At 53.1% G+C, this 15,997-nt stretch overlaps 1 protein-coding gene across 8 annotated transcripts in view; it reads left to right on the forward strand.

Annotated features, from left to right (window-relative positions):
- The first annotated feature begins 6,742 nt into the window (after positions 1 to 6,742).
- CEP131 (centrosomal protein 131) overlaps positions 6,743 to 15,997 on the forward strand; it is a 29,173-nt gene continuing 19,918 nt past the window's right edge. For 2 of the 8 annotated variants that reach the window (XM_032241383.1, XM_032241384.1), the window contains exons 1-2: positions 6,753 to 6,971; positions 9,241 to 9,434. In XM_032241383.1, coding sequence (XP_032097274.1) covers positions 9,258 to 9,434 — 177 coding nt within the window. In that variant the 5' untranslated portion in view covers positions 6,753 to 6,971; positions 9,241 to 9,257. Of the gene's footprint in view, positions 6,972 to 9,240; positions 9,435 to 11,093; positions 11,396 to 15,997 lie in introns of those variants that run through there. The other 6 variants (XM_032241379.1, XM_032241381.1, XM_032241386.1 and 3 more) reach the window with 5 other exon arrangements.

Here is a 15,997-nt window from a genome sequence, read left to right on the forward strand (position 1 = left end):
AGCCTATTGGGGTTATCGGGTTCTAATTTCAGTGGTTTGTCTCTTGAGGGGATTGGTCCGTTTCTGTAGGTTGCTGACTTTGTGACTTCAGTCTTTTGTAGTATGCCTTTAGTATTCTTTTGATTTCTAATGTTGCTCATTGGTTTTCCCATTTTCTTGGTCAGGCTGACTAGCAGTTTATTAATGTTATTAGCTTCTTCAAAGAACAAACTTTTTTTTTCTGCTTCACTCATTTCTTTTTTTCAGTTTCCAATGTCACCAATTTCTTTATTTTTCCTTTATTCTGCTCTGGGCTTATTTTTATTGTTTCAGTTTCTTAAGGTGGAAGCTTAGATTATTTATTCATGACCTTTGTTTTCTATCATGAGCAATGTAAACATCTCATATCCCGTTCATTGGCTGCATCTGATGAATTCTGGTATATCCAAATATTTATTCAGCTCAAAATATTTTAAAATTTCTCTTGAGACTTCCTTTTTGTCCAGTGGGTTATTTTAAAGCATGTTGTTCTGTGATGATTTAATTCTGATATAGTCCAAGAACATACTTTGTATGATTTCTGTTACATTGTTAAAGAATTCTGGCCAGGTGTGTCTCACGCCTGTAATCCCAGCAGTATGGCGGATCACCTGAGGTCAGGAGTTCGAGACCAGCCTAAGCAATGTGGAGGAAACCCCATCTCTACTAAAAATAGATTAGCCAGGTATCATTGCGGGTGCATGTAATCTCAGCTACTCGGGAGGATGAGGCAGGAGAATCACTTGAACCCAGGAGGCAGAGGTTGTGGTGAGCCGAGATCGTGCCGCTGCACTCCAGCCTGGGCAACAAGAGCAAGACTCTGTCTCAAAAAAAAAAAAAAAAAAAAAAAGATTTCAAGCCTAGGCAACATAGCAAGACCCTGTTTCTACAAAAAAAAAAATATTGTTTTAAGTAGCCAGGCATGGTCCCAGCTACCCAGGTGGCTGAGGCAGGAGGATTGCTTGAACTCCAGAGGTTGAGAGGTCGAAGCTGCGGTGAGCTGTGATTGTGCCACTGCATTCTGGCTCTGTCACCCAGTACAGTGGCACAATCACGGCTCACTGCAGTCTCAACCTCCTGAGTTCAAGGGATCCTCATGCCTCAGTTGCCACACATTGGCTTTTTTTTTTTTTGGTAGAGACGGGGCTCTCACTGTTGCCCACACTGGTCTCCAACTCCTGGCCTCATGCAATTTGTAGGGCCACAGGGCCCCACAGGGTCGTGGGGTGTCCCTTATGCTGTGCTGAGGTGTAAGATCTGAGAAGTAGAGACAGGACACTGAAGACCTGGTGAAGAGCAGCTGGACTTGGGGGGCCACGCCACTTGTGAGTGGAGATCAGTGAGAGCCCCAAATGCCCAGAAGCATCCGTATTTATTAGGTACAGCAGGGGGCAGGGTCGTGAGTGACGTCATCATCTATAGGCTTAGTAATAGGGCATACATAATCACGTGAGTCACAAGCGAGGGGGCCACCCCATTACGTCACCTAGGCAGACAGGTGGGCTGTGCGCAGTAGGGGGCTGTGCCGTGCGCAGTAGTAGAGGGTTGTGTACAGAAAAGGGGTCCACCCCCATTAGGCCACCGAGGCAAGGAGGTGGGCTCTGTGCAACAGGTGTCGTGTGCAACACTTCTTATCTGGGGGCGGGAGACTTCAGAGGATGTCTAGTAGGAGGGCACTGTAAGCCAATGCAGTGGGAGCTGGCAGACTTGTGCTCTTCTCTTAAGATATTTATGGGACGATGATTTGAGCTAGCACAGAAGTGAGAAAAGACTGACAGGGTGCACAGCCACCATGACTGGTCACACCAGAGGGGTTCTTCTCCCTCGGTTACTTCCAGGATCTCAGCCTGAGGCCGACTTTCCACAGGAACTGGATGCAAGGTGCTACAGCTCCTCTATCAGGAGGAGAGGCTCCTGCTCCAAGCCTGCCATACGGCGTATGCCCTTTCAGGCAGGGACGCCACCGCCAGGGTCTCTGGTTCTCGTCCTGGTCTGGCTGTTTTCCCATGTACTGCTGCTGTTCTGTGACTGCTCTAGGCATTCCTCCTACTACAAACTACTATATGGTTATATGGAAGGATTCTATAAATCAGCACTGAATGTGTCAGTACAGCTCTGACTACAATACCTAGATGATTATATAGAAAGATTATACAGAACTAAGTATGCTAGATATAAGCATTAGGTATGATTATATAAGCTAGGTATACGTAAGCAGTAAGTTATACTTCAGGCACTAATTCTATAAACTAACATGATTATATAAAGGATTATATAAAGGAAATAGCTGAGTAATAACACCATAAACTAAGATATTCTTCAGGCACTAATTGTGCCTGGGGTCCGGACGGTTCTTCTTCCTCGGTGCCCATAGTGGGTGTTACCCACAACCTGTTTAGAAAAGTTTTAAGTTGTTATCCAATCGGGTTTTAGTTTAGATTGTGAGGTCTGGCTCCAACCAATGGAAATCAGACACAGCAGTAAGGATGACCCCAAATGCATAAGAAATAAATATGTCTGGGCCGGGCGCGGTGGCTCAAGCCTGTAATCCCAGCACTTTGGGAGGCCGAGGCGGGTGGATCACGAGGTCAAGAGATCGAGACCATCCTGGTCAACATGGTGAAACCCCGTCTCTACTAAAAATACAAAAAATTAGCTGGGCATGGTGGCGTGTGCCTGTAATCCCAGCGACTCAGGAGGCTGGGGCAGGAGAATTGCCTGAACCCGGGAGGCGGAGGTTGCGGTGAGCCGAGATCGCACCATTGCACTCCAGCCTGGGTAACAAGAGCGAAACTCTGTCTCAAAAAAAAAAAAAAAAAAAAAAGAAAAAAGAAATAAATATGTCTAATTTTCCTTTGTTCACTAGAACAAAGAAATCTTGTGGCAAGATTTCTAGTGAGGGTACCCTTCCTACAGGAAGTAAAAATTGCCTTGCTGAGAGATCCTTTGTCCCAGTGCTGACTTTTCTTTGCAGCATTGAAAATTTACATATAACAGTATGTGTAGGATGTATATGCTGAAAACTACAACATACTGATGAAAGAAATCAATGAAGATCTAAATAAATGGAGAGATATACCACATTCATAAATTAAGGTGTCAATTCTTCCCAAATTAAACATCTACAGATTTAATGTAATCCCCATCAAAATCACAGCTGGATTTTTTTTAAAGATAGTGACAAGCTGATACTAAAATTTATATGAAAAGTCAAAGGAATTAGAATAGCCAAGGTAATTCTGAAAAAGAAGAGCAAAGGACTCACAATACCTGATTTCAAGATTTACTATAGGCCAGGTGCAGTGACTCACATCCGTAATCCCAGCGCTCTGGGAGGCCAAGGTGGGAGAGTCACTTGAGCCTAGGAATTTGAGACTAGCCTGGGCAACATAGTGAGACCCCATCTCTACCAAAAACACAAGTGCAGTGATGAAGACAGTGAGGTATTGGTGAAAGGCAGAGACATTGATCGATAGACTAGAGTTCAGAATAGAGCATATTGACCATTGCCTTCTACAAACAAGGTTCTTTTTTAAACATTTTTTGCATAGGTGGCCCATGAAGAAAGGGCAGCCTTTAAACGGATGGTGCTGCAGCACTTGGGCCTCCAGATGCAAAAAAGAAAAAAAAAACCTTGGCTCATACCTCACACCTTGTGGAAAGTTTACACTGAATCATAAACCTAAAATGAGAGCTAAAACCATAAGACTTCTAGAGGAAAACAGAGGAGAAAACATTTTGTCTCTGTTAGACAATGTTATCTTATATAAGACATAAAAAGCACAAACCATGAAAGAAAAAATTGGTCTTTATTAAAGTTAAAAAATTCTCTTTGGGTCAGGCGCGGTGGCTCATGCCTGTATGCCCAGCACTTTGGAAAGCCAAAGAGGGTGGATAACCTGAGGTCAGGAGTTCGAGACCAGCCTGGCCAACATGGCAAAAACCCATCTCTGCAAAAAATTAGCCAAGGGTGGTGGCATGGCCCTGTAATCCCAGCTACTCAGGAGACTGAGGCAGGAGAATTACTTGAACCCCAGAGGCGGGGGTTGCAGTGAACTGAGATCACGCCACTGCACTCCAGCCTGGGCGACAGAGCGAGACTCCATCTTAGGGAAAAGAAAGAAGGAAAAGAGAACAGCTTGGCAGTTTCCTTTTTGACTTTTTTTGAGATGGAGTCTCACTCTGTCACTCAGGCTGGAGTGCAGTGATCCGATCTCCGCACTGCAACCTCCACCTCCTGGGTTTAAGCGATCCTCCTGCCTCAGCCTCCCGAGTAGCTGGGATTACAGGTGCATGCCACCAGGCCCAGCTAATTTTTTTTTTGTATTTTTAGTAGAGACAGGGTTTCACCATGTCGGCCAAGCTGGTCTCAAACGCCTGACCTCAGGTGCTCTGACGGCCCCGGCCTCCCAAGTGCTGGGATTACAAGTGTGAGCCACTGCGCCCAACTGGCAGTTTCTTATAAACTATCATATGATCTAGCAACCCCACTCCTGGGTGTTTACACAAAAGAAACGAAAACTTGTGTCCACAAGAAGCCGGTGAGTGAATGTTTATGGCAGCGTCATTCATGATTGCCAAGCACCAGGAACAATCTCTGTGTCCTTCATCTGATGAATAAAATAAGTAAATGTGGTTCACACCAGTTATGGGACACCTCTCAGCAGTAAAGAGGAACCACCATGAATCTCAAAATGCGAAGTGGTAGAAGCCAGACCCTTTTGTGTGACATTCTCGAAAAGGCCGCCTCTAGGGATGGAGAACAGAGAGAACTGAGCAGCCGCCACCAGAGGTCAGCAGTTGCGGGGGCAGAGGGAGAATGTTCTGTAAGTGAACACAACTCCACTGCGCACCAAAAAATGAGGATTTTACTGTATATACATAAAAGTTTTTATTTTATAGAGCACTGGATTTTTTTTCATCATAAAAAGTCAATTTCACTGTGTGCTAATTTACAAAGAGTGGGATTCTGGCCTGTTTAAAGCAAAAATAATGATGTGTAATAGAGATGATACATATAAAGAAGTAAAATACATAATAACAAGAGCACAAAAGGTAGAAACAAAACAGTATGTTATATGAGGTAGACTGTAATAAGTTAAAATTATAAAATGCTGTTTCTAGGGTGGGCTCAGTGGCTCATGCCTATAATCCCAGCACTTTGGGAGGCCAAGGTGGGCAGGTCACCTGAGGTCAAGAGTTGGAGACCAGCCTGGCCAACAAAAAGAAACCCCATCTCTATCAAAAATGCAAAAATTAGCCAGGTGTGGTGGTTGGGTGCCTGTAATCCCAGCGACTCGGGAGGTTGAGGTAGGAGAATCGCTTGAATCCGGAAGGTGGAGGGTGGCACTGAACTGAGATTGCGCCACTGCACTCCAGCCTGGGTGACAGAGCGAGACTCTGTCTCAAAAAAATGAAATGAAATGCTATCTCTAGAACAGTGTGTTTTCAAAGTGTGTTCTGCAGACCAGCAGCAGCAGCATTACTTGAGGTTAGAGATGAAAGTTTTGGGCTCCACCCCAGGCCTAACTGAATCAGAAACTCTGGGGATATGGTACTACGATTTGTTTTTCTGAGAGCACTGGATTTTTTAAAAAGCAGCAGCAGGGGAGACCAGTGTGCTGTGACTTTTAGGGGAATGATGGCTTCCCTGGAGAGGACCGGGGCAGGATCCCCAGGGCTCCGGAAGGGAGGGGAGTCACAGAGCGGCTACGCACAGGGCCCAGCCTTAAAACTTTGGAGAAGGAGTATGGTGAGGTGGCTCACACCTGTAATCCCAGCACTTTGGGAGGCCGGGGCGGACAGATCACTTGAGGTCAGGAGTTCGAGACCAGCCTGGCCAACATGGTGAAACTGTCTCTACTAAAAATACAAAAATTAATCCGAGTCACGGCACCAAAAAAAAAAAAAAAAGAAAGAAAGAAAGAAAGAAAAATTAGCCGTCGTGGTGGCGGGCACCTGTAATCCCAGCTACCAGGGAGGCTGAGGCATGAGAATCGCTTGACCCTGGGAGTGAGCCGAGATCACGCCACTACACTCCAGCCTGGGCGACAGAGTGAGACTCCGTCTCAAAACAAAACAAAACAAAACAGAACAAAACAGAACAAAACAAACAACAAATAACAACAACAACAAAAAAGCAGACAGGAAAGAACGGGAAGCAGGTCAGGGAGGTTAGCAAGCGCCCACACGCCCTCCCTCGCGGTCGTACCGAGTAAGCAGGCGAGGCGCGCACGCGGGTGGGGACAGGGCGGCCAGGGTCGGCGGGGGAGTCCGGGGCAGCCGGAGGGAGCTGCCTTGGGGGAGTCCGGGGGCGCAGCCGGGCCCCGCGCTCCTCGCGCCCCGCATCGCGCCCTCCCTGGTGTCTACTCCCAAGGCCCTGAGTGCCCCGCCCACACCTGCATTGTCCCGCCCACATCAGCCCCGCCCCCTTGCCAATCACACCCCGTCTCACGCCCCGCCCACAACCGCTCGGGCCCCGCCCCCGCCCGTTCAGTTCCGCCCGCCGCCTTGGCCCCGCCGCCTATATGACCCGCCCCTTTCCAGTGGCGTCCAATCGGCCGCCCGGCGCCGTCGCGTCCCTCAGCTATCCGCCGCTCCTCCCACGCTTGAACTTCCCGAAGGACAGCCGAGTCACCCAATGAGCTCCAGGAATGGCCTGAGCGGGAGAGTGAAGAGCCAATCCGGAGTCGGGGCGCGCAGGAAAGGCGGGCCGGCGTGACGGGCAGGGGAGGTGGTGCCAGGCTGGTTGCTAGCTGCTGCCGCCGCAGGTCACTCGGGCCGCCTGGCCGCTTCATTGTCACCCGGCCTCGGGGCAACGTTGGGGGTCGCGGGGCGCCAGGTCGCCGGCCTGAGGTTTGGGCGCGACTGGCTCCACATCCCGTCCCCGCCGGCCGAATCTGCGGGCCCCGCGCGCCAGGCCCGCTTCGCGGCTGCGCCCCCGGCCCGCGCAGGTGAGGGGGCCCGGGCAAGGGTGGGCGATGCAGGGCGCGCAGAGCTTGGGGCGGATCCGGAGCCTGCGCAGGTGGGAGGTCGTGGTCTAGTGTTGGGGATCCGGGGCACCCACAGGTGAGAAGGGATCTGGTGCCCGCGCAATTGTCGGAGGGGTCCAAGGCAAGTGAGGGGGATCCAGGGTGCGCACAGGTGAGGGGGGTCCGGGGCCCGCGCAGGTGAGGAGAGGCTCGTGCCTGAGGGTGTGGGTCCCCACCTCCAACCCTCCGGTCCCCAGGACAGCATGGAATCCAGTCCCGACATCTCAGGCCCGGCTGCCTTAAGCCCTAAGGGAACTGGGGAGATGGGGGCTGCCCCGTGGACAAGTGGAGGGCTCTGCTCAGCGTGTGGGCTCTGGCCTCTCTGTCCGGGGTTAGGGTCAGGGTCAGGGTCAGTGTCAGCCCACCCTGGGGACCAGGTCCTGGCTCTGGTCATCGGTCCACCCCTTCAGGTCCTGGGAGGGACGCCGTTTTATCCAAGATGTAGTGGCCTCCCAGGCCTCCTTTCATCTGGCCTGGAGGTTTCCGGGGAGAGGCCGCGTTCCCCATCCCAGGGCCGCTTGCACGTGTGGCTGGGAGAGCAGAGCCCTGGGCTGCCAGGGCCTGCGTGGGTCCTGCCAGAGGTGGACAGTGCCCTGCAGGAGGTGTTAAGTTTTATCCACACAACCGGAAGTGCATAACTGAGGACTCCAGGCTCCACCTCTAGGGAGTAGGGGTATCCATCTCTCTGTGGAAGGCACTTTGGGGGACTTGCTGTGGGGTGCTGGGTGGCAGGAAGCCCAGGGCGACCTTGGGCGATGGGTTGGGTGCCTTCTGACTCACCAGAGGCCGCTGTGGCAGGGAGATAATTCTCAACGTTGGTGCCTTGCGCCAGCTTGTTCCATTCATCCACTGGTTCAGTTCGCTGCTGAGCGCCTTGCCCTGCAGGAGCCGCACAATTTGTAAACCAACTGTGTGGGGCCACAGGAGGGGTCAGAGCCCCATGGGGAGTGAAGAGTGACGGGTGCTCAGGGAAGGGCTCTGAGTGCAGAGAGGGAGTGTCCTGGGACCTGGAGGCAGGCGACGGGCGGAGCCAAGCTGGCTTAGTTTGAGGAGCAGCAGGGAGCCCGTGTGGCTAAAGCCACAGCAGAGGGGCGTGGCAGGGAAGCTGATGAGGTCCCGGAGAGTGCAGGGTCCGGTCTCTCAGGAGCTGGATGTGTACTGTGTTCTCCGTGCCTAGCAAGCTGCCACAGGGTTTTTAGCAGGAGCACATGCGCGAGCTGAGATGCCTTCAGCAAGATCACCTGAGGTGCCCTGTGGGGATGTGGAAACGGGCTGGGGGCTGTCAGGGTTTGCTCTGCGAAGTTCCAGAGTAGGGAACCCAGCATCCCCAAGTGTATCCCCGATCTCAGAATGCCCATCCCCCGTGGGATAACCCATATACCCAGGGAGTGCTCGCCAGTGCAGCCTTGCCACCAGCATCTTGGCTGGACCTCACACAACCCCTTTTTAAATCGTGTATTTTACAGGGCTGGGTGTGGTGGCTCACACCTGGAATCCCAGCACTTTGGGAGGCTAAGGCAGGTGAATCACTTGAGGTCAGGAGTTCGAGAGCAGCCTGGCCAACATGGCAAAACTTTGTCTCTACTAAAAATACAAAAATCAGCCAGGCATGGTGGCAGGCAGCTGTAATCCCAGCTACTTGGGAGACTGAGGAAGGAGAATCGCTTGAATCCAGGAGGTGGAGGTGGCAGTGAACCTAGATAGCACCACTGCACTCCAGCCTGGGTGACAGAAATGAGATTCCATCTCAAAAAACAAATAAATAAATAAATAAAATGTCCATTTTACAGAAGAAGAGAGTGGGGCTCGGGCAGTGGCTTTCTTGGAATTGCGGTGCAGGGTAGATGGCACTGCTGGCTTCACATCGACGACAGCCTGTGGTCCAGGCTCCCTCTGGGCGCTCCTGGCTTGTTCCCACACACGGGCCTTGCCCTCGTGCCCACCTGTCCACCGCCCAGGGCTCTCCTCCCATGCTACGCGGTAGCGCTGGGCTCAGAACAGCTCACTTGTGTTCCTGTCGAGGAGCCTGCTGCCAGCCAGGGGCGCATAGGTGGTGGCAGGCCTTCCTGGGAAGTTTGGTGGCTGGTGGACCGAGGTGTCCTGGGCTGGCCGAGGCTGGGCTGCAGGTGGTGGGTGCAGGGCCTGTAGTTTCCCCAGCCCATCTCACTGCAGCTCTTGCCTCCCCGCTCAGGACCTGCCTCGTCCACCATGAAAGGCACCCGGGCCATCGGCAGCGCCCCGGAGCGCAGCTCGGCAGGCGTGGACCTGAGTCTGACAGGTGTCCCTCCGCCTGTGTCCCGGCGCCCTGGCAGCGCCGCCACCACCAAGCACGTCGTCCGCTCTGTCTCCGTGGTCACTGGCAGTGAGCAGAAGAGGAAGGCGCTGGTGAGTGCTGGGGCCTAGAGGTTTCGGTCCTGCCTCCTGGACGGCTTTTGTCCAGGTGGCATCTGACCCCTGGGGCCAGTTCCACATGTGAACATGTGCCTCACACCTGGACAGGTGTGATCCTTGTGGCTGTTCTAGGAGGTAGGTAGGACTTGAGTCTTACAGACGTGGGTGCTAAACCACTAGAAGGTCAAGGCCAGAGCCTGGATTTTTCCCATGCCAGCCCCAGTCTGTCCTGTGCTACCACCCTTTGGATTTGTTTGAATCCTCAAAAAGTGGGGTTGACCTGTGGGGAGGGTGATGAGCTCCTGGTGGCCTTGGAGAAACCTACACAGGTGTGTGGGTGTGTGGGCAGCAGGACCGCTGTGGGATCTTCGGGGTGAGAGCTGCCTTTCCTGCCCACCTCTGGGAGTGGGGAGGAGGGCGGGCAGTTCCCAGTCGGGGGCTGTGAGAGGCAGGGGGGCCTGCTATATCATGAGTTGCTGTCTGCCAGGCCCAGTATTCGGGGGAAGGGAGGAATCCAGCCACACCGTGTGGGTTGGGGCAGAGCCTGCCCGGAGTCTCACCTGAGCTTCCAGAACAGCGAGGGCGTGGGGGCCTTGGCTTCAATGCACCAGCAGGTCTGGGGCTTCCTGCCTGAGGTCCATGCCAGGCAACACAGCAGGGCAGAGAGAAGCCTCGTGGGGTCCAGAGGGAGTCAAGGCTTCCCGAGGAACCCCTGGCAGGTCCAGGCCAGGGCTCCACTGTGAACAGAAGGCTTGAATCTCTCCCTTCTCCTTGAAAAAGTCATTCCTATCTGCCCTAGAAGCTAGAGGTGGGCAGGGTGGGGGCCCACCAGAGGCCTAGCTGAGTTCCAGGGTAAGGGCAGCTGGGCCAGTAGTAGACCCTTGGGCTAAGGAGGTTCCCAAAGCCTGGGGCTGCAGGGTGGGGACCCAGGATGTCCTGATGTGACAGTGTGGCCAGCAGGTTGTCTAAAGATTCGCTGTATCTCTAGGCGTTTACAGACATAAGCTAAAAATATAAGTACGCTTCACTGTTTTAGCAGAGGGGTGACTGACGGGGCTAGTGCCGTCTCTGAGCACTCTGCCTCTCCTGTCTGCAGCCGCGCTCCTGCGTCACTGGCCCCTCACCCGCCTGCCTTGGCCCCTCCCACTGCTTCTAAAGCCAAAGGCTCATAGACATGGGGCAGGGAAGACACACTTGGAATTGCAGATCTGGGCTGGGTGCTGTGGTTCTCGCCTGTAATCCCAGCACTTTGGGAGGCTGAGGCAGGTGGATCACCTGAGATCAGGAGTTCAAGACCAGCCTGGCCAACATAGTGAAACCCGGTCTCTACTAAAAATACAAAAATTACATTGCACTCCAGCCTGTAATCCCAGGTACTTGGGAGACTGAGACAGAAGAATTGCCTGAACCTGGGAGGTGGAGGTTGCAGTGAGCTGAGATTGTGCCACTGCACTCCAGCCTGGGCATCACAGCAAGACCCTGTCTCAAAAAAAGAAAGAAAGAAGGACAGAGAGAGAGAAAGAAAGGAAGAAAAAGGAAGAAGAAAGGAAGAAAGGAAATGAAAGAAGAAAAAAGAAAGAAAGAAAGAGAAAATAAATAAATGGCAGGTCTGTTGTAGTGTGGAGACTGTGGTACAAGTTTCCAGCAGATGGTCATTTGGCGGCATGGACGGTCTCTATCCATGGCCGACCAGGTACCTAAGCACACTCCCAGCCTTTCTGCTGGGAAATGTCTTGTTACTGAATAGAGGCTCAAGGCCAAAGCAAGTGTTAGTCACATCGTCCCGCCTTTCCTCGGCTGGCACCGTCGCCTGCTCCTGCAGTGCCGAGTGGAGACTGCTCACAGTCCCCTCGTTCATGGAATGTTCCAGCTGTTCGCTTCAATGCCTTGAGCCACTCACTCGATCCAAGACGGCGCCACCCCTGCATGCCTGTCTGCCTTCTGTCGGGCACATGGTGGGTGGGAGCCCTGCACTGCTAGTGGAAAGGGATCCCCCGCCAGCGTGTGGCCAAGTTTCCTCTCGGCCGCCCACCCTGCTACCACTCAGTCCCGTCGGGATTCCTGGAGAGCGTTTGTTTTGGCCAGGCATGGCTTCACACCCCTACAAGGGAGCGAGTGATTCTCTTCCTGATGGGTTTGCGGGTGGGGTAGGCTGCTGGCCCCTGGCTCGGGGACCTTCTCAGTGGCCATTGGCCTGGGGTTTCCACTCGACCCCTTGTCTCCAAACATCTTCCTGGGTCCAGGGCCTGCTGCCCCGCGATTCCCTGGCCAGGATGTCTCTGCAGTTCCTGCTGGTCTTCTGGCTCAAGAGATGTCGGTGCCAGATGAGGGAGTCCCTCTTCCTTGCCGAGCTGTGCGCCCACCTGATCCTCTTGTCCCCTAGATCATCATTCACTCGGTTCCCTTCCCATAAAGAAAGGAGGTCTTTAAATCCCAAGAGCACAAGCTCACTGGGGAGCAGATATCACTGCACATGTGTCGCGCCATGGGGGCCACTCGCCCCTCCTTGGGCGACATCACCCCCTCCATCTTGCAGGAGGAATTTAGGGTTTTTAGTCTATGACTTGATTTACATCTGAGCACCAGCGGTGCCTTTCCACCTTGGTGTCCGTCAGTGAGCGGAAGTCCATTAGTCCCTCCCCTGGCATCCCTTGTCTTCTGCCTAGAGGCTGTGAAACTGACCCAGGAAAATTGAGGAAAGACTCTCCTTGTGTTTTGTGACCTTGGAGTTTTGGGGAGAGCTGGTCAGGAATTTTGCAGAATGGCCCTCTTTGGGATTTGCCTGATGTTTTTCTTGTGATCAGACTGGGTGGTGGATGGATTTTGGGGGAAAGACCACAGAGGTAAAGTGCTCTTCTCAGCCCGTCCTACCCAGGGTCTGTGCTGTCCACATGACCTCTCACGGGCGATGCTGCTGGCCTGCGTCCCGTGGCCAAGGTGGAGGGTCAGGCTTCTCCACTGTGAAGTTACCCTTCCCTTGTGCTCTCTGGAAGGAAGTTACTTTGTTCAGTCCACACGGAAGGGGTGGGGAGTTTTGCTCACCCTCCTTGAAATTCTTTTTATTTTTTTTGTTTCATTCAAGAGTTTTTTTCCTAGACCAAGTTATTTGAAATTCTTCTAAGGCCGGGCGCGGTGGCTCAAGCCTGTAATCCCCGCACTTTGGGAGGCCGAGGCAGGTGGATCACGAGGTCAAGAGATCGAGACCATCCTGGTCAACACGGTGAAACCCTGTCTCTACTAAAAATACAAAAAATTAGCTGGGCATGGTGGCACGTGCCTGTAATCCCAGCGACTCAGGAGGCTGGGGCAGGAGAATTGCCTGAACCCGGGAGGCAGAGGTTGCGGTGAGCCGAGATCGCGCCATTGCACTCCAGCCTGGGTAACAAGAGCGAAACTCCATCCCAAAAAAAAAAAAAAAAAAAGAAATTCTTCTACACAGGACATTTGTCTGTTCATCCCCATTTATTAGTTGTTTTTTTTTTTTTTTGAGGCAGTGTCGCACTCTCACCCAGGCTGGAGCGCAGTGGCGCAGTCTTGACTCACGGCAACCTCTGTCTCCCGGGTTCAAGCGAGTCTCCTGTCTCAGCCTCCTGAGAAGCTGGGATTGCAGGCATGTGCCACCACACCCAGCTAATTTTTGTATTTTAGGAGAGACGAGGTTTCACCATGTTGGGCAGGCTGATCTCGAACTCCTGACCTCGGGATCCACCCGCCTCGGCCTCCCAAAGTGCTGGGATTACCGGCGTGAGCCACCACGCCCGGCCCCATTTAATAGTTTTTAAAATCGTTTATTATAACGGACTCGTGGGTATTTATACTTTGAGTTATAGTTCAATACTGGTTGACTTATTTTGTTGCTCCAATTGTCACAGCCTTGGCCACTGGCCACTTTCAGGTGGCTCCTCTGTCCCTGGGCCGTGCCCATCACTTTGTCTTGTGAGCACATCCTTATTTTGGGCCCATCCTTATTAAGCTGCCCTAAGGGGCATCTTGTCTGTTTCCTCCTCCAGTCCTAGAATCAGCCATTTCTTGAAGCCCCGGTTCTTTTTCTTGGAGAGTGGTCTTCCAGGCCCAGGTCTGGGAGCTGGGTGTGCCTGTTGCTACTGGGCTGTTTCTGGGTGTTCTCAGCCGACGGAGAAGGAAGCGTGTAGTGCATGCCAGCTGGCATGTAGTATCCACGCCATCTGTACGTAGTAACCATCTCTGTTGCAGGCTCATACTGAGGTCTCTACCCTGCTCCATCAGCCCATAGCACCTCTCGCCCCTCGCGCCTCTCGCCCCGCGCTGCTGATTGTAACCCCCCCCTCCAGCGGTGAGGACGCCGCCCTACTGTCTGGTGTCGCTGGTTCAGCTCCGTGTGTGTGTAAGGCGGGGTGACAGTGGATGACCTGAACCTCGTGGGAAGAATACCACCAATGCTGTGCCGTGTTCTGGGCAGCCCCACTGCCTCTAGGCTGATGGGCTCCACTCCTGCCCAGGGCTACTCAGGACAGCACCTGGCCCTCCACCTCTGATTGTATTTCTGACTTACCTTCTCCTGTGACTGAGGCTGAACATCTTTTTTTCTTTCTTTCTTTTTTTTTTGAGATGGAGCCTCGCTGTGTCACCAGGCTGGAGTGCAGTGGTGCGATCCCAGCTCATTGCAACTTCTGTTTTCCGGTTTCAAGCAGTTCCCCTGCCTCAGCCTCCCAAGTAGCCGGGCCTACAGGCACACACCACCACACCTGGCTATATTTTTACTAGAGACAGGGTTTCACCATGTTGGTCATGATGGTCTCGATCTCCTGACCTTGTGATCCGCCCGCCTCCGCCTCCCGAAGTGCTGGGATTAGAGGCATGAGCCACCGCCCTGGCCTATCTTTTTTTTTGAGACAGAGTCTCACTCTGTTGCCCAGGCTGGAGTGCAGTGGCACAATCTCAGTTTACTGCAACCTCAGCTTCCTGGGTTCAAGCAATTCCCTGCCTCAGCCTCCTGAGTAGCTGAGATTTTGGGCGTGTGCCACAATGCCCAGCTGGTTTTTGTATTTTTAATAGAGACAGGATTTCGCCATCTTGGCCAGGCCGGTCTTGAACGCCTGACCTCGTGATCCACCTGCCTCAGCCTCCCAGAGTGCTGGGATTACAGGGCTGAGCCACTGCGCCCAGCCTGCTTTTCCTATTTTTAAGCTGCATATATTTTCCTTTTCTATGAATTGTCCATGTTCTTTGCTGATTTTTCTATTTTTCTTTCTTCTTTTATTTTTTTCCCAGAGACAGGGTCTCCCTGTGTTGCCAGGCTGGAGTGCAGTGACACTATCACAGCTCACTGCAGCCTTGAACTCCTAGGCTCAAGTGATCCTTTTGCCTCAGCCTCCTGAGTAGCTAGGACTACAGGCACATGCCACCACGCCTGGCTAAGTTTTGTATTTTTTGTGGAGACGGGGCTTCACCATGTTGTGCAGGCTGGTCTCGAACTCCTGGGATCAAGTTATCTGCCTGCCTCGGCCTCCTAAAGTATTGGGATTATAGGTGTGAGCCACCATGCCTGGCCACAAATCACATATTTAGACCCTCAGGCTGGCCCAAGGCCCCTGGTAAGCAAAGACACTTTCCTCAGGCGGGACCTTCCAGGGTCTTGGAGCCTGCCTCCTGCTGCCCCCTTCTGCCTTTCCCAGCCCCTCCAGCAGCCTCCACGTCACCGAGCCCATGCTCAGCCCCTAGCCACTCCTCTCCTCGCCGACCCCTTTTCGGGCCCCCTCTTTGGGGCACTTGCCGTCCGATGGGCCCTGCTCGCCTTCCCGGGAGGCGTCTCATTTTTCCTAGAAGGATGGAGGCCTCTGTGGGGCCCTTCCCCTCCTGCCGTTGTGCACCTCGCACCCCCATCCATCCCGAACACCTTTCCAGCGCCCAGCTTTGGGCCCCGAGAGCACAGCCCAGCTGGGATTGAGGGAGGAGTTGCACGGAGCCTCTGCAGCCCCAGCATGGAGAACAGGGAGGTGGGCTGCGTCTCGTGCTGGGCGTTAGCTTGCTTCCTGATAGTCACTGTTCGTAGCCTGTTTTGGAAGACGTGACCAAGTCCATGAGTCCTTTCCCTGGAGAAGCGAGTGTGCTTCCATGCTCGTGTGCTTTCCACCTCCAGACCTCGCAGCGGCCTGCCTGGCCTCCTTTAGCCGGCCCTGCCACCTCGGGCTGGGCTCCCTGCCTGCGCTTTTCTGTTCCGCTGTTTTAGAAAATGGTTTCCTGGTTGGGAAATTGTAACGAATGGTTAGATGTCCTGGTGGGATCCATGTGTGTGGCTGCTTTCCTGTTTTTTTTTGTCTTTTTTTGGTTGGGTTGTTTGTTTTAGCTTAAGGATTCAGGCTTAAAAATAAATCTGAAAGTTCATAGGTCTCTTTGCCTGGGAAACTGGAGACCCGACGTCCCATCCTGTGGTGGCGTGGGCACCTGGCCAGGATTGATATCACTGGTGGCTGTGGCATCCAGTAGGTGACAGTGGTGACAATCAGCAGCTCACCTCTTGCTCTCCCTCTGCCGGGGTGGAGACCTCCTGCTTGATGTGGGGAGGGGAGGCTTTTAGA

Source organism: Sapajus apella, unplaced genomic scaffold (genome assembly GCF_009761245.1).
Source record: "Sapajus apella isolate SASKATOON/1434 unplaced genomic scaffold, GSC_monkey_1.0 scaffold48, whole genome shotgun sequence".
Taxonomy (NCBI): domain Eukaryota; kingdom Metazoa; phylum Chordata; class Mammalia; order Primates; family Cebidae; genus Sapajus; species Sapajus apella.